Raw genomic sequence first — 24,019 nt, forward strand, 5'->3', positions numbered from 1 at the left:
GACTCTGATCCTGACAGAATCTCTGCCACGCAGTCAGACTGTCAGAGGACTTGAACGAGTGAGTCTAACTTTCATGATGCCACAGGACAAGAGAGGTGTTAGTATGTTGTTCCATATCTAAAAAACAGATAATAGATATTTCACAAATGCTGAATTAACTCAAAGTGGAACAAATGAATGAATTGAAGTTTCAGTCATATCCCTCTTGGATCAAAATCCTCCTTGTCGTAACAAAAAAGGAAACTGGCTGGTACAATTCCCAGCAACAACTGTGAGAAAGTGGCCATAATGTCAGAAACAATGAAAAAGCTGAATGATAACAATGTCACAGAGGTGACATTCCTTGGTGGTAGGGTGGCTGTCATCTTTTCTTTAAGCTTTGGCCCATTAGGGGAGCCTGTAAGCGGTCTTTCTGTCTGGCCCAGCTGGCTGCGGAGCACTATTACAGGGAAACAGTTTGGACTTTGACCCCGCAGCCTGCAGAGAGCTGGGAAAAACTTTTGCGCTCCTCTGCTTCCCGTCAATGAGAGATCCAGGAACCAGCCACGTTGCTTAATATTCAGCCCTTTCCCCCGCTGTTTGTGAGTTGTGGTGGTCTAATAATGTGCATTCAAGTCCTTGCAAGATTTTCCCAGTCTGGGAGCAGGTGTTGTGTTGCTTTTGATTGGTGGTTGTTGTCCTCCGGGGAAAAACATACAGAACACAAAATATATAACACTTTTTCCCCCCCATCAACTTTCTTTTACCATTACCATTTCTCTCCCCCCTCCTGTTTCAACAAATGAGCTCACTGTTTTTACAATGATTAGCGATTGAGGGACACATTGAGTTCAGCAGTAAATGTACAAGGCTCAAGCGGTTTGAATATTTGCCTAAAAGATAACAAAATACACCACGCAGATCAGAGAAATGAACTCCTGCTAAATTGGAGTTCACGCGGAGACAAAGGAAATAGAGGCAGCCAGCATGGATTCTGTCAATATAAAGCCGACAGCTCAAATTACATGAAACCCCAAAGCAATTGGTCCAATTTAAGTGGAGACAAGGTTCCATCTCATTTTCTGCAGACAGAAAATCAAAAAAGTAAATATTACTTTTTGTAGGCGCAGCAACAACTAGGATAAATCTCCCATGACACAACAAAAACTACGGAAACACACAGTTTAGGCCATGAAAGCGCCACAACTAATCTGACTAAACTATGACATGAAAGTTTAAACCTGAAAGCAATGTAAAGAAACTGGATTGTCATGAGAGCCATAAAATTGTGCCTTCCCACTGAAGTGATGTGAGAGACAACCATTGTACAGATCACATACCTGTGATTGTTCATGGCTGCACATGATACCAGAGCGACAGCAGCACACAATGCTTTGAAGAGGATGCAGAGCCTAGGAGAAAGAACCCTTCCAGCAAAAGCTATTCGGGCCCTCCCCATTAGGAAGAGGTAGCTAAAAATCATACCCACCACATAATCCACCACCTGTCTTCAAAAAAAACATATGCAGGAGCCAAGTGTAATTCATTGAGAATCCAGGTACACATGGAAAGCACAGAGAGCACTCCGAGCTGGAGATAAACAGCCTACGACTGATTAAAACTGCAAAGCCTTCAGTCTGCCTAAGTAGCTTGGTGTCCTCGACGGTGGGTGATTATCCTGCGCTTGGCTTGGGGGTGTATATAAGACTGTCAGAGCAGTTACAGCCAGCCAGCTGGTCTAGCCACAGCATCCTGGGTGAAGAAGCATTTCTATCACTGTGGAGCAGATGAGCTCTGCAGAGAGCAACGCAAACCCCTCCTGGGGCAACACATAGAAAGTAGGGAGTGCTAATAATGTGGCTGCTCGGTGATCACTAGTTTTACACATACCAGCAGGGGACACAATGATATTGTGTATCATTTTAAAAGGAAAAAGGTTAGTTTCAGGTTTGTTATAAGCAAAATAAATACTGTCAAGAGAGCTGGCGGTGCCAACGGGGCTTAAGAGAAGAGTATATTTTCCAGGGTAGAATGAATAACACACTTGAGTGGTCCATGGAGAGGGGAAAGAGGTCTTTGTGTAATGGCAGAGTCACGGTCATGGTGACAATAAAAGTCCGCCTGTCATGGGTTAGAGCTGTTTAACCTTTTGATCCCCTTCCTTCTTAATGTGGTTTTTGAATCTTGAACAGCATGGAAACTTTTAGCTCTTAACTGCAGCTTATAGAGGAGGAGTTTACTTAGTAGAAAATGTAGTTTACATTCCTGACATTGTTTTGTGTAAATATATTTTTTTTAAATGTAAAAAGAGGCTTTAGAAAGTGAGACAAAAGTAAGCAAAAAGGATCCATAATGCAAATATGTCAACACTTGTCCACAACAGGGGGGTAGGGGGTCACAAAAGCTATGCAGTGTCACCTTTTTGAGGATTTCATTTCATATTTTAACTGTGAGCAAATGAAATATTCCAATCCAATAATGGGGTTTTTCATTTGTTCTACAAAGATTAGTAATAGGCAGTAACACACAGTTATAGTAGAGGCTATTTCTGGCAAGAATTAATCCAATAATTGAAAACGTGCCAGTCCCTCTACCAGCTGTTAATGGTGACAGTAAAGAATACATTTGTTCTGGTAGACTACTTGTTTCCAGTGATTATTACAACAGGGAGAGACTCAGTCAGTGTGTAATCTGCATAACAAGGAAGTTCAAGTTGGAAATTGTGCAGGAGCAGTCAATGACTCATTCTTCATCTTCAACAACTACTGCTTAAGTGCCTTTGAGCAAGACCCCCCTGGTCTAGTAGGAGTTACACGTCCAAACTGGGAGTTCTGGTCGGCTATCAACATAGATGTTTTATTATTAAGCTTTCCTAAATTCTTTCCAATAAAATAAGTCTTACATGAACAATACACGACGCTTCAGTTGGCTCTCAGACTACAGACAACAACAAGAATCTATCAATGCCACGGCCAGTTGGAAGCGACTTTCCAAACAGGGTGCCTTGAAACGCCTCCTCCCCCGTACGTATATCCATGTGTCAAAACAGCGGGCTTCTCCCCAACACAGCGCCAAATGTTTACAGCGTTCAGACGAAGGCTTCAGTGTGGACAGAAAAGGTTATATCGGTCGGTAAGCCCGTAAAGTTATTGCCACCATGGCACTTGGCAACACATCAGTGTGCGGGGGAGCCTGGTGGCAGAGCTGCAGTCAACGACGCAGAGTGGAAAAACTTCCAGAAAGCACCGTGCTGCTGGACGCTTGCTAACCATACACCTTTCAGTCACAGGCTCAAACCACACACATCCATTTTCGGCTCAGCTAAATCACTGTTTCTGGCGTCGTATGAATTAAACCAGCGACACACGCCGACGTTTGGGTCGAAATGTAAACCCGGTGTCTGTGGTTTCGACGCGGTCAACCGTTATAAAGACGCCACACACAATGAATAAGTTTTAACCCACACAGCGACCCATAAGTTACAAAGTATCACGTTAAATGTGTCTAATAAACAAGGCTACACACGTGTCATATCTGTAAAGTAAAAAAAAAAATGCATGGTAATATTATTCCAGCGAAGGACCCTCTTAAGTGTAAACTTCACCTTAAGTTGTGAGCAGCTCCGAGAAGTCCATGCAGCAACTTGCTCGCTCCCGACGTACCGCTGTTGCTCAACTTGTGGAGAGCCAGACACCCAGCTGTGACAAGCGCTGTCAAGTTAGTCGCAACAACAGCTACAACTTCCGGTCTCAACTTTCGAAATAAACGGACCGAAAGCACTCGCAACGGGTACTTTATTTCTAAATAGCAAATTAATGACTCCATATAAAAACAAAAGCCCTAAACTAAATGAATGAATTAGTCTAAGAAGCAGTTTTACTATGCTAAACTAAGATATACTTTTTAAGGTTTTGTATTGTTCTTTTCAAAGTGCTTCATAAGGGTCAAGTGACACACAAGCTTTATTTGTTTAAGCAAACATATAACAAGTTCCGGTAGCACTACCTGTGACGTGAGAGGAAAACTGCTGTAAACAAACGGATGAATACATAAATAGGTTAATAAATGTGTTTTTATTTTGTCATGCATTTTCTAAACCGCTTCTGATATTATTTTTGATGACTTCCATTTAAATGAACTCTTCATTGCTTTTTTCATTTGACTGCTTTTTCCTTACTTTTCCTGCCTTTACTACTCCTGCCATTCATCCTTCTTCTGACACTTCACCTGTACACAGGTTTGTGTTCTTAACTGTCACCTCACATTTTTTCTTACAAGTAGTAAGAAAAAAAGTTGGCTACGCTTTTTTAGTTTAGTTTGATAATTTAAATATCACGACTCTGGTTATAGCTAGGAATGTGTTTGAATAGCTACAATTTGCCAAGTGGGGAGACTGTAAAAACCTAAACCTGTGGATTTTATTAAAAAGCGTTGGATATTCCTTTATATTTCAGAATGCTATGCTTTTCACTAGGTTCTGCATCATATTCTGGATTCATATTGTTTTCGTAGTCTTAAGCATCATGACTGTATATGCAGGCTTTTCTGTATCTCCTACTGACCAAGTCATTATTAATCACAATGTTTTTTCTTCTCGTTACTATCCTTTAATCCTTGCATATAACCACTGTTGTCTAGCCAGTGCTGACATGCCATTCCTCAGAATTCCCAGGCAAGTTAAATTAGGTGAGGAAATCAATTATCACTGAATAATTCTGCTCTTTAAGGGTAAAACTAGGCACAGAAAACTTTACTTCTTCCGAAAGAAGGACAAAGTTTCTACTCACAATTGTCTATTTTCACGTGTGAGGGGAAAAAAAACAGCACTGCTCCTGAAGATGTCACGAACACTGTAATTGTTGTGGAATATAAAATATAAATATATTGTATCATCCTTTACCAATCACTATGGTTTTCCTCAATTGGGCCCTTATAGATCAGTCACATGAATGTAAACTAATGTTTCTTTTAATTCTGGTTAAGTACTGATGAGTTTCCACTTAAGCTGACTTGAAACAACGTTCCCTTCAAGACAGTATAATTTATGGACTATCACATGCTGTAGATGGCTGTTCCCTGGTCATGTTTCTGTGCCTGCGAGTGACTTGACAAACCCCCATCCAATGAGCTGACTTTAGCTGAGGAGGGCCTTAGGTTTCACTACTGTCAAAACAGCTTTGAACAGGTGCCTCTTGGTACTTGTTGTCCACATGTAACTTAAGTAATGTAAGTGTGCTTCTGTATGAATTAATACTTTTCACGTCCAGTTCGTGAATGTCATTCTGATAATGTGTACAGAACCGAGCGAGGGCGGAGAGGTGGACTATCGTGCTGAGTCGGCACCCTGCACTCTCTACCCAAAGAAACCCAATACTCCAGGCCACTGAGACCAATCCCAAGAATGCCAGACACTCAGCAGTACATATTCTTACAATTTTGTGGGTTCTCAGCATGGCAGTGTGATATAAACATTTGCAGGTTCCAACATGAAGCTATTAAGAAGTCTCATAACTCTCTCAGGGCCGCTGGCCATCTTGTTTATCTTGACAGAAGAGAAGGCGGCTTGCTGTGATCGCCACACTCTCAACTCTTTTAAATCATCCTAATACCACCGCTGAATGTGGCTGTGGCAAACTTTCTGATGAGCTGAATTGATTTCAGACAGTCTGAAATGGTTTATAGGCCACCATTAGATGTGCAGGAATGTAATTCCAATGAATGACATGGGTTATTAACTTCAGTCAGATTATGTGCCTGTACCCATCAACATTAAATTAAACGCTGAACCAAATGCCACTAGAAGTGCATCACTGGTGGCAGAGGGGGAGAAAAAAACTTTATCATCCAAAATGTGAAACTCTGTCATCAATTTACATCAAATTAGTGTAGTGAGTGGGTTACTTTTTTATTAAAAACATAAAAATGTAAACATACGGCACATATACAGAATGCACATCTGAGCAGGTTCAAGTGTTCAACACATTTGACAAACATTTACCACTGAAGATACAAGACCGCTGAGGCAGAACTTTTCAGAGCAGTGGTTTTTTTTTGGTTTTTTTTACAGAGCTCATGATGAATGTGTACTAGCAGCAGGTGCTCATTTCAATTTGATCTCTTTTAATAAGAGAGTGTCTGTGTTGTCACCCTTTCCACATCTTTGTCTTTAGGAACAGTGCCATCTGCTGTTACAGAGGTAGAGGGGAGGGACCACACACGTGCACTCACACAGAGTGACCCTCACTACAACTCACTGCAATGCAGCATAAGAAACACCTGCACATTGCTCATCTCAGTAGAAATGCCATATGTGTTTAGGACCAGAAGAGCCACGTTTATGTCAGCGCTCTCTGGACAAATCAGCCCCCAAATATGAAGCCAATTAACCACCGGTTTTCACTGCTAAATCTCATATGATGGCTGAACTGTGTGATCATACATCCGGACTAATTCGTGCACAGTCAACAAATGAAATATGATGTTGACAGGGACCTCATACTGTACATCAAAACTAAAAAATTAGATTTGAAGATGAGATCTGTGATGTTTTTTTTATAATCAACATTATATCCATCTGTGTGGTGAAAACACTACATTTAGTGTGCTTGCTAACTCTGCTATTGAGAAATGTTAATAAGGTTTGTTTGGTCACACCTCTCTGCCAGTGCCAGTTCCATCCAGCTTCATCACTTTAGTAAACAATACTGTGTTTTCACATTTACGTTATCTGCTCGGTTGATGGCATTTTCACTCCGTACCAGCGAGTTAAAACAACTTTACCAACGCAACACTAGATTCTCTGTTATGCTGTAGCTTGAATGCGTGGAAAGTTACACATTGCAGCTTTAAAAAGGAAATCTGGAATACTTGCAGCACTGGAGGCTGATGTCATGATGTCATAAAACTCTGTCACCAGTACCGCATCCGGCAGGCTTGAAATGATAATTGTAGCAGCTGCTTTGGTGAGCCACTCAATCCAGTCCTCTTTCAGTAAGAAGTATTCACAGCGTGTGGAAGGTGCAAAAATAACCAGGCTCACCAACTGCATAAAAATGTCTCTTCTCATTCAAAATCCTTTTCGCACCTCTACTGTAAGTGCTTTAATGCCACCATATTATGTTGACCCCATTTCAATGAATGGGGCTTATGTGCTACTTCATCAAATCTCCACTCCCTTAATCTACAGTTCCTGAAAGAAAACACAAGCAAACAAGAAATATAGCTTGTCACTGTTGTTAAAATAAAAGTGTCTCTGTTAGTCTGAATGCCTTGAGGATGCAATGTGGTGCATCTCTATCCATCAGTGCTTTGAGGTGAGAGTTAGGGTGGAGGAGACACGGAAGATCTGAGGCAGCATGTTGCTCAACTGGTAGAACATCTCCTCTGAGATACTCTGTCAATACAAAAGAGACACACACAGACACAGCCAGGATTAGTGAGCAACAGGGGATTGAGATTTGTGCAGCACCAATGTAAAAAAACAACAACTCTTTTCACATTTTCAGTCCACACACTGTGACAATGGAAGGGAACCAATAAAACCTTTTTTTAAAACCCAGCTGAAATTGTGCCCATGAAAACAAAAATATATCTGGCTGTTTGTGTACAGCCAAGTGTTAACAGCCCCTGTGATGCCCTAAAGTTCAACATCACAGGGTCTCTGTTTTCCTGAGGGAACAGTAGTCAAGATTCTGAAGTGATGTGAGCTCCGGCTGCTGTGACTTTAACGGGGCAACATACCGTGTCACTCTAAACATCGTCACCCGTCAAATAAGAATGTCAAGTATTAATCTTAAAGCAGAAACACAGTCCCTCACGCATCCTTCAACCGCATACAAACACAGAGCGTATATTTAGCTACCACGTATCTTTGAGGCCTAGAAAACAATGTTGTTTCAGAAGTGCTATTTTAAATGGTGTCTGAGCATGTAGCTGACAGGAAGCCGATACAGTCGGGAGTCCTTTGATGCCGCTGGTTTTATCATCTTAACCTGTCAACGTGAGATCCTGCTATAGGCTCTGCTGCCTTCCTGACAAACCACAAAAGCTATAGGTATACAACATCCAGATGAACCCAAAATAAAATAACAGTTAGGCTTCATCCAGCACTGAGGCCACAATTACTTCAAAATATGACAGGAAGCCTGGACCTGATTTTTTCCTTCCCTTTTACTCATAAAGCAACGTCTGTAAATTGGGTGACTTATTTACATTATTCCTAAAGACATATGGTTAGACTTGGATAACCAAGTAAGTTCAAGATTAGGCCTCAGTGCTGGAAAGCTACATGTAAATCACATTGCTTATCACACAATTATATGGATGGGTCTCTGAGCTTTCTTTTATCACAGCAGTGTAAACACTGGTCAAGAGAACCTAAAGCTCTACAATCTATGATTCATGGCATGCTTTGCAAACAGTCTCTCTTCTCTGCCTGTATTCAAAGGTGTGTACTGCAAGACCAGGTGTGCCTTTTGTGATGTTGAGCACATGCGAGGCCTTAAGTATACATTTCTGTTGAATTAACATAGAGATTTGCTGGCAAGCAATTACTCAAAGGATGACTGTGTGTCACCTTAGCTAAAAGTTGCGAAACCAAAAAAATAGAGGCGGTACATTCTGCTCTCACCTTTGGCACTAGAAACTGGACTGTGCGTGATATACCTCCATCCCATGAGGCCATCTCCATCATGAAGCCTGCAAATAAAACAGTTTGAAAGTAATTCACATTTAACAAAAACAATCATTTTCCATTTTTAAATATCTACCTGTAAAGTTCCGTGTGTTCCAGGCATTATTTTGTAATCAAGTTTTGTAATTACATTATTTAATATTACAATGCAAATACCACCTACAACGTTTTATTATTTTTTTAATAGTAAAATAGTAATTGTAGTGTTAATATTAATAAATTAGTAATAATAAGCAGGAGAAAGTGTTGTGCCTCTTAGATACAACATATCACATTTGTGATCAGCTTTGCATTAAGGAAAAGGTACAATACTGCCAGTAGACATTCTGTTAAGTCTCTCTCTTCAAAGAAGGATTTTAGCTGGAAAAAGAATCCCTTGCTCAACAAGACCTTGTGTGTCCAATACATGTTTTAAAAAGCTGTAAACTTGGGTTTGGCAGATCTCTGTTATCAAACTTCAGCTGGAAATACTGCATCTCATCACAAGTCATGTTGTTTATATTTGGGTAGGTTATCTATGAAAATATAAAGAATACACCAATAAACAGCAAAATGGGCACAATACAAGGTACGCTGTAAATTGCTGTTTGTGTGTACTGTGTACTGGTGTTAATGTGAGTTGGGGTTGCATAATAGCTCAAAAAATAATTCCTTAACTTAAAATAGTTTCAAACTTTCATCTTACCTTTGACACATTTGAATACCAGCTCAGCTCTTTTAAGACACCACGGTATGGTCATCTCCTGCAGAGAGGTGAGAAGAGAAATGAGAACACTGAATTGTTTTGTTTGTTGTGTTTAAAAAATGTGCAGCCACTGTGGTAAGGGCTTAACGGTACGCGCTCTACCAGGTGAGCTCCCGGGGCACCCCACTGATATGCTTATTACAAAAGGTTTTTTTGGCATCCCCATTCCCCCTTCCATTTTTTTCTCTTTTCTTCAAAGTGAAGCAATTCAATTATTTGTTTTTTTATTTACGTATGTGTATGTAATCATTTGTATGGGTTAAAACCTTTCCTAGGCTGTGTATAAGCTATTATATCACACACATCTCATGTTTGTGATTTGTCAATTTATGTTCCCCATGCTGAGCAGTGTGATCATTTGTTAACAACACAATAAAAATAGTGTTCAAAATTTAAAAAGACTGAATAATTTGTGTTGGGGCTTTGGTGCCGAGTCATATGAACAGTTAAAATTTTGATACATTACATACCTATTTAGGAGTCTGAGTATTAAGCAGGTATGTAAATTAGATACTATATAGATTACATATTAACTAGGTCAAACACAAAGTCTCCTGTCAGGTGACTATATCTACACACAAAATGTTTAAATGCAGAATTTGCACTGCAAAGGCTTACGAAAGGCGAAGGCGTATGTCACTTCTCATCGCCCTTTGGTTTTGAGTGTGTTTGGCTACTGATCTTTGCTCACACACACACACACACAAGGAAATGTGTTGCACCCATACCAAGTCAACAAACTGGATCCATGAACTGGAGGCAGGGGTGTCTTCTAGGCCCATGTCAACTGCGTCACCCACTTTGCACTCGAGATAAACTGCACAGGCTTGAGCAATGGGTCTTTGACGCATTAACAATAAGAGTTTTTCCATTGTGACTGCGGCTTGTACCAGCGCCAGTTGAGGCAAGGAGAGGCATTTCTTACAACCAGAAAGATTAACATGGTAGTTGTCAAATTGTGTAAGAGTCATTGTCTGCAAACTAGCTCTCTAAATTGGTTGAAAGAGTTTTTAATTTCGTCTCTGCAAACTTTTAAACATGTAATAAAGTGTTATTAAGCAACTCTTCTGTGTTCCTGGTTACTCAAACTCTAAACGCTCAAGCAAAAATAGGAAAAAACCTTTAAACATAAGAATAAGAGGCACAGCCATGTTGCATTTTGATTGCAGTCTGCAGTTCATCTAGACAAACTATGGCAGTTGTTTTAAATTGCCAAAACACAAGAATAGGCTTCTACAAAAAGGCAAACATCTCCATTAAACAGCAAACAAGACTGAAAAGAAGATGACAGATGGAAAGTTAGAAGTCTTTGGTTATGTAAACAAAGACTTGATTCAACACGAGAAGAAAAATTGCACTGGGCATGTTGTGGCATGAGTGCACTCCAGACAAAGGCTTGTTGAGAATTTACTTTCCATCTTATGGGATTCTCCGTTTATGTTTTAATTTTTACTCAGTTGAAGAAATAAGAAGGAGCTGCTATTCCGGTTAAAAGAAAATCCCAATTCCATTCATTTTCAGCAGACCAAATCAAAAAAGATTTTCCAATTTCCAGATATAAAAGAAAAATCCACCTTATTGTGATTGGATATTTGAATAAACAAACTCTGCTTGATTCAGGCTCAGTTCATCAGTCACTGAAAGCTTTCTCTGTTACTCTCCCCTACTGTGTGAGTACAGAGTGCTGCTGTACATACACTCTGAGAGGCACTAAGTAAACAGAAGAGTTCACGACTCTCTACTTTGCCCTCCTGGTTTTAAACCTGGGAAATGTTAAGTTGTAGGCTGAATTCACAGCCAGTGCCTGACAAGCCAGACCACAGCTGAGGATGCAGTGCATAAACAAGCAGAGGCAGAATGAAAGGTAAGAAATTGTGACTATGCCATCAGTTAGTCATCGAAACTTGTGTGGCCAGCAGGTTTCTTCACCTTCTACCACAAACAATTACAAACTACTTAGGCTTAACACAGACGTACAAGACCAAAGCAGATAGATGTTTATGGCAACAGGGTTCATGATGAAGGTTCAAAAAGCTGAATCTTGCCCGCCAGAGTGTCGTTGAGCAACACTGAATCCATATCAGCTCCTGGTGTGATGTTCTGTAGCCAAGAGTGTATATAATGGTGGATGCTGCGATATTTTTTGATACCATTGAACTGTCAATGCTTAGGTGCTTTGGTGTGGTTAAGTTTGCATTCGTACTACCACTTGGAGTGGCAGAAGTTAGAAGTTTCAACCATTTATTCATTACTTTGAGCTAACTGTTCTTCTCTGCTTTCTTGCTAACTAGTTTTCATGCACTCTGAATCACAATGCTTAGTGTTCAGGTGTTACAGTTGGCCGACTATGTGGATATATTTTACTCTTACCTCTGACATGTCATGGACCAGCAGCAGAGGGACGGTGACGGTGGTGACGTCGTGTGTGCAGCAGACCTTCAGGATGTTTCTCAAGCCCATGATAGCCGGGTCCCGGGCCGTGATGTTCCCTGAACGCACGTTGTCGTCCACACACAGATGGAAGACAACATGGACCTCTGACAGGTTGGAGTGCCGCGAGATGTAAAACTCACCTTGAGGAAGAGACGCAGAAGTCACAGTACATAAGTGTGCGATACTGAGAAAAAGGTATGCATAACTAGTGTGGTCTAAAAATGATACTGCTTAATATTGTGGGATCAATACATCGTGTTTTTTTTTGCTCTGTTAATCTGACCAGGAGTCAGTGTAAAGAATATATTGATAACCTTTACCTGGTACGATGTTAGATGGATTTCTTTCAACATTTTTGCTCTTATCATCACCTCCATTCCTTGGAATCTCTGTAAGAAAATAAAATCAATATGCACAAAGATTGATCAAAATATCTCATAAGGACACTTAATGGCAGCTGGACCTTACTTGAAAGGCTTGTAAGCTAGAAAGAATGCTTCTATATGCAGCTCTACTCTTCGAACCACTCAACCGATGCTGTGATAAGGACCTGAACACAGTTTCCTGTCAACGCAGTAGCCGTGATGTAAAGTGTCTTCTACTTCCTGACTACTTCATCCCCCATCTCATACTGCTGGCATGTCACTGACATTCTCCAACTCTGCGAAAATGTTTGCAGTGTAAAGTTTCTGTACTGCAACACGGTAACAGTCATGTATATAGTTATAGTCCCCCTTCAGTTCATTCTTTTGAAGAGAGCTTTAATTTTAGTCCCATGTTTCTTTATCAAAATGAGAGATAAAAATGCTTTTTCTTGTCTTGCTACACATAAAATCAGGTAGATTAGAGATCAACCTCAAAGCCAGTATATTCTGTATGTTGAGAGTATCTTTGTGTCTCTGTGGCACTGCTAAACAAGGCCATGAATAGCAATGTTAGGTAAGCATTTTATGATGCATAGCCGGCTAAACAAAAGCACCCCGGCTGTGTAGACTAATCAATTCTTCAGTAGCGTCTGTGTCCAGGTCACTGGCTACTATTTTCTGGTGAAATGTACATCCAGGATGAGATTTATGGAAGCCTCAGCCCCAGCAATCTCTTTCTAATGCTTTCTGAATGTTCTGTCTACATTACAGCTGTTCTGTTGACAGGGAGACCCAAGGAGCAGGCAAAAATCTCTAACCAGGTTGTTCTTTCTGCTTGCTGCTCCGCTGGACTCTGGCATAGAGCACCACCTGTTGCACCTCCTCCAGCTGCGCCTCCAGACAGGGAAAGTGGAAGTCTGTACACTCCTTCGCCACGGTTGCAAAGTCTGGGGGTCAACACAGAACAGGCCAGGGATGAAATGATGCATGAAAAGTTAATATCTTGCCAGAGCTTAACTTTATAATTATGTCTCCCTACTGTACTCCAGCTCTAAAATAAATAGAATATAATCCAAACTTTAATGTGAATGGAGTGCGTTCCACAAATCATTTGAAGAGGTGTAAAAGAATAGTGTTATTCTCACAGTAAAGGTGAGAGATAATCAGAGTGAGTCATGATAGGACCAAAATAAAAATGTTACAATTCATTGTTATATATTTTATATATATATATATATATATATATATATATATATATATATATGGAACAAATGGGCTACTGGAACAAGACGGAAATGGGCGAGATGCGATAGCAAGGCTCTGTTGGAATGCTACTACTCCAGTAACCCTAGTCAGAGGGGTTACATGCACAGGATGTGGGATGAATGGTTACTTCGAAACCCACAATCGAGGCTTACGGCGAAGCAACTAGTAGCTCAGTGTTCCAACATCCACAAGCGGCAACTGCTATCACAACTTGAGATTGACGAGGTACAACACAAATGCTATGGCAAGGGGGAGCCAGGACTACAGGTCAGAGGGGAGCATCCAAGCAGCTCCCCAACCAGAGATTGGGTACGAAGCCCCAAGAGAAATCACGCTGAACGAGGCAGCGACTGACCTGAAAGATAAGATAATGGCGAGGATGAATACAAGGCAACCCCGACGCAAACTACAACGGCTAAGTGAAGTACCATCAGAAAGTCTCCTAGAAGATGTGAATGCAGCATTGAGAGCGATCCCTACCACAACCATCACTGAAACCAATGAGCTGATATACGCCTCAGCAGCAGTGATCCTAGAGATGCTTGGCTACAAGAGCAACCATGGGAGCCATGAGAGACAATACCCACCATGGAAACGAAGGTTGGAAGCAAAAATCAAGGAGGCCCGGAGAGAAGTGAGCCAACTGACAGAGGCTGAGAGAGGTGCAATGAGAAAGCAAGTACCCAAGAAGTACAACCAGATGCCCATACCTGAAGCACTCGAAACTGCCAAACAAAGGCTCCAAGCCTTGGCCAGCCGCCTAAAGAGATACACGAGAGATAATGAAGCCAGAAGAATAAACTGGCTGTTCGCAACTCAACCTGCGAAAGTGTACGCTCAATGGCAGGGTAATAACAGCAGAGCAGACCCACCAAGGCTGGAAACTGAACAGTACTGGAAAAGTATATGGGAAAGGGAGGCATCACACAACAGCGATGCACAGTGGCTGGCAGCCCTGAGAAAGGACCACAGCAACCTCCCTGAACAGAATCCAGTCACCATCACAGCGGCAGACATCCAAGAAAGAGTCTCAGGTATGAAGAACTGGACAGCACCGGGCCCTGACAGGATCCACACCTACTGGCTAAAGAAGCTCACTGCACTCCATGAGCGCCTAGCAGCACAAATGAACCAGCTGCTAAGAGATGGGGCGCACCCTGAATGGCTTACCGAAGGGCGCACAATCCTGATCCTGAAGGATCCCACAAAGGGTACAGTCCCATCCAACTATCGGCCAATAACCTGTCTCTCCACAACATGGAAGCTCATGTCAGGCATCATCGCGGCTAAGATAAGTGGACACATGGATCAATACATGAGCAAAGCACAGAAGGGCATTGGCAGAGGAACCAGAGGAGCCAAACACCAACTCCTGGTTGACAGAACAGTCACCCAAGACTGCAGAGCCCGACACACCAACCTGTGCACTGCCTGGATTGATTACAAGAAAGCATATGACTCAATGCCGCACACATGGATCACTGAATGCTTAGAGATGTACAACATCAACAGGACTCTAAGGGACTTCATTGCGAACTCGATGAGGCTGTGGAAAACCACCCTTGAGGCCAATGGTAAGCCACTTGCACAAGTATCCATCAAATGTGGCATATACCAAGGAGATGCTCTGTCCCCACTGCTGTTCTGCATAGGTCTGAACCCCTCAGCCAAATAATCAACAAGACTGGCTATGGATACAGACTCAGGAACGGGGCCACCATCAGTCACCTCCTCTACATGGATGACATCAAGCTATACGCTAAGAGCGAGCGGGACATCGACTCACTGATCCACACCACCAGGATCTACAGCTCTGACATTGGGATGTCATTCGGGCTTGAGAAGTGCAGTCGAATGGTGACAAAGAGAGGGAAGGTAGTCCACACAGAAGGGGTCTCACTCCCAGAAGGAACAATAGCAGACATTGAGGATGGTTACAAGTACCTTGGAATACCACAGGCAAATGGCAACCTCGAAGAGGCAACAAGGAAGACGGCAACGCCAAATACCTCCAACGAGTAAGGCAAGTCCTAAGAAGTCAGCTCAATGGCAAGAACAAAGCCCAGGCAATAAACAGCTACGCCCTGCCAGTGATCAGATACCCTGCGGGAATAATAAGATGGCCAAAGGAGGAGATACAGACCACAGACGTTAAGACGCAAAGCTCCTCACCATGCATGGAGGGTTCCATCCCAAATCCAGCACCCTGAGACTGTACGCTAGCCGTAAGGAAGGCGGCCGTGGACTAGTGAGTGTGAGAGCCACTATCCAGGATGAAACATCCAAGATCCACAAGTACATCCAAGATAAGGCCCCAACAGATGACGTGCTCAGGGAATGTCTCAGGCAATGGAGAACAGAGGAAGACGTGCTGGAGGAAGGACCATCATGGGAGGACAAACCCCTACATGGGATGTACCACCGGAACATAACTGAAGTGGCTGATATCAAGAAGTCCTACCAATGGCTAGAGCGGGCTGGATTGAAGGACAGCACAGAGGCACTCATCATGGCTGCACAGGAGCAGGCCCTGAGAGGCCCAGATCTACCACACCAGACAAGACCCAAGGTGTAGGCTGTGCAAAGAGGCCCCTGAGACAATCCAGCACATAACTGCAGGGTGTAAGATGCTGGCAGGAAAAGCATACATGGAACACCATAACCAAGTAGCTGGCATAGTGTACAGGAACATCTGCACTGAGTATGGACTGGAAACCCCGAGGTCAAAGTGGGAAACACCTCCAAAGGTGGTAGAGAATGACCGAGCCAAGATCCTGTGGGACTTCCAGATCCAGACTGACAGAATGGTAATGGCGAACCAGCCTGACATCGTGGTGGTTGACAAACAACAGAGGAAAGCCGTTGTGGTTGATGTGGCGATACCAAGCGATGGCAACATCAGGAAAAAGGAACATGAGAAACTAGAGAAGTACCAAGGGCTCAGAGAAAGAGCTGGAGAAGGCCTGGAAGGTGAAGGCAACAGTGGTGCCCGTGGTCACTGGAGCACTCGGGGCAGTGACCCCCAAACTGGAGGAGTGGCTACAGCAGATCCCTGGAAGAACACCAGACATCTCGGTCCAGAAGAGCGCAGTACTGGGAACAGCAAAAATACTGCGCAGAACCCTCAAGCTCCCAGGCCTCTGGTAGAGGACCCGAGCTCGAAGGATGAGACCACCCGCGGAGGGTGAAGGACAACGTTTTTTTATTATAACATTATTATAAAATATATAACAAAGCACTGCTAGAATTATTGTGGAAATGTAATGCAAATTCTCATCTTTCTACAAACCAACACCACAAGTTGTCCTGGTGACAACATCTCTATGAAAATCACCAAAACATGTCCCCTGACCTCTCTTGATGCCACTATAGGAGTTGACCCTGTTGTCGACCAACAACACCAGACCGCAGAGTGAGGAGGAGTAGAGCGAAAGGGCCGTCTGTAGCCGCCTTAGCTTTGCTCCACTGCTGCCGTGCCGCCGGTGCTTACAGAAGTCCAGCACGTCTGCCCGGACCAGCCGCAGGTTGTGCATCGTCTTCAGTTGTGCTCCTGATCAAATATATACACAAAGATACTTACACACATTAATCAGAAAATTATTATACATTAGTAGTTGACATCAATACTGCTTTACATAAATATTTACAGACTTATACTACCAGTAGTGTTTCATGAACATGGTTACTGACATGTCAGCTGAAACAAAACTGTGTACAAATACTTTGACAGCATGTTAGAAGTGAAGCACCTAAGTGTATGGTGAAACTCTCCTCCAGCTGAGGCTGCTCCTCAAACATCCTGGCTCCAGAATCTGCAAGCTCCGACAGCTGGCTGGGCTGCACCTTAATCTCCTCACTGGAAATCAATCATGCAAACAATCAATCATGCACCAATCAGTAAAGATATCTAGCAATAACAGCACAGCTGATGTATGTTTTATAGGTTCGTGGAAAGAACTGACAGAACCTGAAGAGTTTCATATCAAGAAAAAGCAAAAATGAAACGCAGACACTATATTTTAATATTTTATAAAATGATTTTTAAACTGCTCAGAAAAAGACATTACTGAACACATAAAGGCGCTTTTGATGGGGTTTTTGTTTTGTTTTTGTTTTTAAAAAAGGAAAAACCATTCAGCAGCAGTTTTTTGTGGCTACTTCTTGGATGGCAAATACAATAAAACAAGAAATGATGTAGTACACAATTTGATTATGAATCTAAGCAATAAGGATTCCATTTTTAGTTTCAGCACTTCATTTACAAAAAATAAGAAACACTATCAAAGGAAACAAAAATTCAACCTGAATTCTGTTTTCAGTTTTCCTTTATGGGCTTCACCTTTAAAAATGCAGTGTTTAAAGTGCTGATGTAGCAGTATTAAATTCCACCCACACATAACAAGATACTGATATTCATCATTAAGAAAAACTGATGCAGGGTCAGCACATTGTCTGAGCATTCAGGTCCTGGTGTTATCTGTGTTTTGATAGAATATCCAATATATGCAAAGGAGTGTAAGACCTGAAACCACCACTCTGTGGGACCACATTACTGTTAAACACTATTAGATTTTTTTCCGCTTCTCATCCCAAGATGCCAGTCATAACTGATACCGCAAAGCTAAGCATCAGTCAAACTAAGATGAGTTTTTGACCTCTTGCAATCACTTCAATTTCTATGTAAATGGAGCCTGTACTTCAAAGGGCCAGCAGACATGTCATGTTTTGGATTAGAACTGCTGCGGAAGTACAGCTGTTGAGATCCTGTTAGTAAAAGGTCAGTTTGACCTCTAGTCAAGATTCAGTGAGAAAAGCATTAAAGCATTTTATTAGATCGGTTTCATGCCATTTTATGGGTCAACAAAAAAGTAGTTCCTATTATCACTTAGATCCTAGTTTTTTTTTCTTCCTTTTAGTCGCCTCATTATATCAATGTAAGTTTTAAGGTTTAATATTCACTCTATTTGCATGCTCTGTACAAATAAACTGAAGCTGACCTTAAACCTCGCAACCCAGAAAAGCCAAAGCCTCTGCAACGATGGCACAATGTCAGTGAATAAAAATCATGAAGTGCCGTTCAGTCGCATCTGCACATTGCATTCATCCGTGTCAGCAGAGTAAGCAACTAAGCACCTGACTCCAGTGTTCATTATCTTGGATCAATGGTTTTTGCTGTACCCTGATATGTAAAAAAAAAAAAAAGAGCGAGTCGTGGAAATGAAGGAGCCTGTTCAGGTGCATATGCGTGTAAAGTAAGTGTGAGTGTATACACAAACACACACAGATGAACTCACTTAATTTTGCTGCTGTTGTTGGATTTCTGCAGGTCCTGGTGCAGTTTGATGACCCACTCCTGATACTCCTGCTTTTGAATGCCGGTGACTTGCTTCAGCTCACTGGCCCACTTGTTCTCCAACACCTGCTCAAAGACGACAAAGTCAAACACTGAGGAACTTCAATATGACAACAACTTATTTTGACTGGGCAGGCTAGAGCAAATCTGAACCTGTAAATGGAAAACTCACTAACTGAATCCCCTGAAATGTCTTTTGTGAAATGATCACTTTGTACTGGGATCAAGGTACACCTGCTTTTAGCACTGCTTCAGAGTACCCCAACTTCCTTTTTACCTGCTGTGCATCAAAGTGTTGAGAGGCTACTGCATTTACATCCTGGTCACTCAAAGTATTCCCCAGCTCATGCATCACTTTGTCCATTTCAGCTGCTTGCCTGCCAGACAGAAAAATATTCATTGATTTGATCAGACTGATAGGGGATTGCATCATCATCAATACAACTCGTGAATAACAGACACAAATGTTATTACCGTCACCTATATTCATGACAGGTGACCGAAATAACATTCCAACACTGTATAAATGACTTAATGCATTACGTGTTTTCTACGTTTCCTGGGTGCTTTCAACCTGTTTGGTTCTGTTCAAATGAACTCTGGTGCATTTTCCCGTTTGGTCCGGTTCGTTTGGGCTGGTGTGGAAGCTATCAACTGAACTCTGGTGCTGCCGAAAAAAACAACTGGACCAAGATCATCTAAAAAGGTAGATCTCAGTCCACCTCTAAGTGGACTCTGGTGGGGTGCATTTGTGGTGTGAAAGTGAAATAGACCAACATATTTTGCGATAGTAAATATGTGATTTTACTGAAGCTAAACTTCTATTAAATCTATATGCTGATCACGAACAGATTGATATTCCGATCTGTATAGCCCATATTTATGCAGAAAACATTTGGTAACCATGGGTGCATGTGTGCACATCAACATGTGAGTCTGTTGATTTCCCTCGATACATTGGAAAGTAAAAAGGACTAAAACAGAGGTGTATTGAGCTTATGTCCTACTATTTCAGCAGATCCCAAATAAAAGATTAAAATGAGTTAAACGTAGTACACAGTAACGATCCCCCTAAAAAGTCAGAGTGAACATGAACCGGACCAGAACTAAAACGCAACATTTTTTTATCTTGTTCCAAATGAACTGCCAAATGAACCAAACTTAAACTAGGGTTTAAAAACACCCTAAGAATACTGAAGTTGAATACAGCTTTAGCCATACACCATGTAAATTTACAAAGAACGATGTATGTGCATGAAATCCAAGAATCCCGGTTCCAGGCAATAATACCTAATACCAACCTCTCCTGCAGCTTCTTAATCTCCATGTCTCTCTCACTGATGAGCTCGGAGATGCTAACAAAGTAGTTGTGCTCCAGGTTGAGAAGGGTATCCGAGGCAGGGGAGTGAATCAGCTCATGGTAAACATCAGCAAAGTCTTCATCCCAACTGGGCTCTTCGGGCCGAGCATGCTCCAGCGTGGTCTGAAACAGTAATAGAAGAAAGAAAAGAACTATTTCAAAATGGAAATTGCAAGTGGTTACACAAAGGCAAAGAAAACACAACCTAACCATGCTGTACATTCCACATTGCAGGGTTGTTTCACTGTATGAACCTAAAACTGTCATTGTTGGTGATGATCTGCTGCACATGCTGCGAGTAAGAGATGCTGACTTTCAGTAGAAAGTGTAAAAACTAAACTTTCTGCAGTCAGAGGAAGACAAAAGGGGAAGGCAACATGCAATGTCAACACATTTTGAATGTTTTGCTCAATAAACAAGGGCAGTTGATGTACCCCATCCATAATTAGAGAAGCAACAGAACAGTATTCAGCATCTGAAACTCCTCTATTTATACAGGCTCAGGAATCTTCGGGCCACAAACACGATGGACACTGGAGAGCTTCCATGTGTATTTCTGTGTGACTGCAGTAAAATGTAACCAGCCCTTAATGTCTGACTGCAGTGGGCCAGAGGGGCTTCACAACACGAGCTGAGGCAGCCCTTGTCTTTTTATAAATCGCCGGGCAAGTGACAGCAGTGTTAAGACTCCTGAACTTTGAAGTGTAAAACCAAATGATCTTATTGAACTTCTTTAAACATGAAATAAAATACATACGCTTTCAAAGAAATGTGTCAGTGAGAAGACCATAAATAATTGAATTAGAAAACCACAAAGTCCACTTCTGTGTGTAACTAAACTGTTTGTTTTGTATTGATCCATAATATAAAAGTGATGACTCCATTCTCAGATATGAGCAAGCGGCACCACATATTGGATCTCTGGGAAGAAACGCATCAAAGTGTAACCAAGTGCAATGGAGAGACATTAAACACAGCATGCGGGCTTATGTAATGAGATTTTTTTCTCAGGAACTCTGAATAACCAATTTGCAGATGCACTGCACTACTTCTGTTAAAATTACTTTAATGATCCATGACTGCCCTGAAGTTAGTGGGAGCATTAGAGGACACTTCCGAAACACTGCTCAGCTACTACAGAAATACGGAGTAGTGGATATACGATCGGGGTGTTTTGAGCAGGCAGTGTCTGAAATTAACTCTTTGGAACACCTGCCAAGAATAAAACGTGCTGTCCACAATATTAATAGAAATTTTTCACAGAAAAAAACAGAACTTTTTGTAATCTGAGTACAGAATCAAATATAATCATGATGTATCACAAAACTCTAGTTGCAAAATAGTATTTTTAAGCCACCCCACAAAGACAAACTGTGGTGAAGCAGAAATTCTCATCCAGGTGGCAAACAGGAGGGGAAATGTAGAGAAGTTTAGATGCCATGTGGAGTTGTATAAGTCTCTTAGTAATAGTGATAAGCATGTATTTTTTGTAATACATAGTAATTCCAAACAGGATATTTGAATGCAACATGTCATGGTCATTGATTAGTCACAGGAGCATCAAACGAACTGACTTTCAAACAGGTTAACTCTATGTGGAAGATCTATCTCACTGAGTCAATGAAAGACTAATTGTGTTTATGGCATTATTCTCCAATCTGATGATACCTTATCATTAAAATCATATACATTTTAATGGAAAGTGCAAAGTCATAGTGACTGCATACAACTAAGTCATGCAAATTTACAAAAACTGATGTCCAGCTTATTACAACAGGCACCATGGCCTCATTTTCAGTCACAAATGTGAGAAATGTAGATAAATCCAAATGAATCCGCAAAAAAAAACTGCATTGTGACAGTGAATCTGTCATGATTATAGATATTGATATGAGAGTTTGTGCTATAAGCAACTAATAGCTATAAAAAACCCTGATGTTAGTTTTTAGGGACAATAACATACTGAAATGTGCAATCACCTCCACATAAGACCTGGTCCATGCGTTGGTGAGCTGGTTTACATCCACATCGCCCATTGTGAGTCTCTGCAGGGCCAGCTCTGCCTCTCTGTCATAATCCAGGATGGTCTCCATCTCGATAAAGGTGGAAAGCGAGGTTTTTAGCTCTGCGGGAAGAGATGCGCATACACAGCGCATACAATTATTTTCATTTCTGTGCAAGCTAAGTAGTACACTGCAAAATCAATGGGCAGGATCCATTCCACCTGTTTAGGACAGCATGCATTCTGACAATACCATCTCTTTCCCAAGAATACATGAAAGAAATTGTTTCAATAGATTCATCTCAGATAAACAGAATCTGTCCAACTGTGTAGATTTGACATACAGTAGTAGTTAGAGGTCCTTGCACCAGTCTGAATATACCAATTATAATGATAATAACCCTTTTGAATGTTTTTTTTGGTTTCAGGAATAGAGATCTAATACTTAAAAGGTAGATGATATTGTATTTAAGACTTACATAATATACAGAATTTAAATGTTTCAATCAACAAGTTTAAAACGCCAATTACCAATTATCAATTTAGGGTCAGTTATGTTCAGTTCTAGTGCATTTTATCGGAGTATATTGTAATAAATATTGTTATCTGCAAATACAGATATTTTTTTAATGATTAATTGATTTCCTTTCAAAGACAAGTAAGGGACTGAAGGGGCTGTCGCCATCAACAGTGCCTAGCTGGAGGGCTTCCTGCCAGGCAACATACAGTATGGCCCCTGACAAGTTTTCTCATTCAAATGCTTGTGTTTAGGCTATACAGTATATGGCATTATATATATAATGTTAGGGTTGGGGTGATGGTTGCAGTTAGGGTCAGCAAATCCCAGCTAAGAAAGTGGAGCAGAGGTTGAATTGTAAAACATAGGAATTTCACTGACAAAGTAACCTCCACATGTAAGCAACATAACAAAAGTAATACAAAAGTAGCTGTAACTTGTCCTTAAATGGATTTTCCTTTTACCAAAAGTGGCAATCTCACCATTTTCTATGTAGCAGGGTATTTTATGTAGCAGCATCAGGCGTCCATGAAGGTCACTGGTGTTCTCTTGGACAGGAAAGTGCAGAGGCACTCTGAGGACACAATTGTGTTTCCCTGCCTTGAACTCAAACACAAACTCCTTCTCAGCAGTACTGTTCGCTTTGCCTTTGTTCTTCTTCATGGCTGAGGCTGAAAAATAGACGGCAACAGAAAAACATGATTGAAAGTAATATAGTTTAAGTCTAATGGGCAATGATTAGGCAATAACCGAAATAATATGTGAAATAACCACCAATGTTAACCAACTGACAGCGCAGAGAAAACAGCTTTCCCAAACAGTAAAGTTACAAACAAAACGGCGAGACCAAGAATTCTTTGTTAACAAGCAAAGGACAAGTGGTTTGCAGTTGCTAAAATCAGTATGTTTAATAGCTGATTTAAATCACCGTTGAGTGTCAGCTGAGTTTACCATGTTAGGGTTAATGTAGAGTTAGCTAGCAGTATAGCTAACGTCCAGGCACGAAGCTAGAAATATGAAAAGAGAGACACTCTGTCTTGGAAATGTATTGCTGTGACGCCGCTGTTTGCTTTACTTGGTGAACATATACATCTTATAAGATGCAGATTTACCTGAGTATGAATGAATACGGTGTTTCCGGTTGCAGAGACAGCGCTCCCGTTTGGTTCAGTCAGCTGAGTGCTTCCGAGTGTAGCAGCGTGACAGTAAGAGCACTTTCGCGACACTGAGGCTCAGCTGTGTGTGCGGTTATGTTTTCAACTGTGCATCAGAACCGCTATGGTATATGTGTGGACACTTCAAAAACT

The 24,019-nt window shown here is 41.5% G+C and overlaps 2 protein-coding genes across 4 annotated transcripts in view; both read right to left on the reverse strand.

Annotated features, from left to right (window-relative positions):
* LOC122874757 (solute carrier family 45 member 3) overlaps positions 1–3,727 on the reverse strand; it is a 33,366-nt gene extending 29,639 nt beyond the window's left edge. Inside the window, exon 1 of the mRNA XM_044193067.1 lies at positions 3,584–3,727. The gene's annotated coding sequence lies outside the window, so the exon portion shown is untranslated. The remainder of the gene's footprint in view (positions 1–3,583) is intronic.
* Positions 3,728–5,859: 2,132 nt separating this feature from the next.
* lg4h12orf4 (linkage group 4 C12orf4 homolog) lies at positions 5,860–23,987 on the reverse strand. 3 transcript variants are annotated; one of them, XM_044193079.1, is made up of 14 exons: positions 23,825–23,987; positions 23,195–23,383; positions 22,173–22,318; positions 20,135–20,316; positions 19,111–19,210; positions 18,775–18,899; positions 17,230–17,336; positions 16,833–17,030; positions 13,033–13,161; positions 12,170–12,238; positions 11,787–11,989; positions 9,357–9,414; positions 8,609–8,676; positions 5,860–7,372 (listed from the first exon to the last, which is right to left on the reverse strand). In XM_044193079.1, the coding sequence occupies exons 2-14, from the start codon at positions 23,373–23,375 to the stop codon at positions 7,280–7,282; spliced, it is 1,659 nt and encodes a 552-aa protein (XP_044049014.1). In that variant the 5' UTR covers positions 23,376–23,383; positions 23,825–23,987; the 3' UTR covers positions 5,860–7,279. The 3 variants fall into 3 exon arrangements, with proteins under 3 accessions (XP_044049014.1, XP_044049015.1, XP_044049017.1); XM_044193080.1 differs by lacking the exon at positions 23,825–23,987 and adding an exon at positions 23,664–23,817; XM_044193082.1 differs by lacking the exon at positions 23,825–23,987 and adding an exon at positions 23,487–23,602.
* Between the last annotated feature and the right edge of the window lie 32 nt (positions 23,988–24,019).

Source organism: Siniperca chuatsi, linkage group LG4, assembly GCF_020085105.1.
Source record: "Siniperca chuatsi isolate FFG_IHB_CAS linkage group LG4, ASM2008510v1, whole genome shotgun sequence".
NCBI lineage: Eukaryota > Metazoa > Chordata > Actinopteri > Centrarchiformes > Sinipercidae > Siniperca > Siniperca chuatsi.

Bases quoted from the DNA above. Each gene is read 5' to 3' on its own strand.
- lg4h12orf4 (XM_044193079.1), bottom strand. From the start codon at position 23,375: ATGAAGAAGAACAAAGGCAAAGCGAACAGTACTGCTGAGAAGGAGTTT. The intron at 22,319-23,194 runs GTGAGATTGCCA...CTCTTCCCGCAG, and splicing joins ACCCTGCTACATAGAAAATG to AGCTAAAAACCTCGCTTTCC. The intron at 11,990-12,169 runs GTAAAGGTTATC...CTCTTCCTCAAG, and splicing joins TCCATCTAACATCGTACCAG to GTGAGTTTTACATCTCGCGG.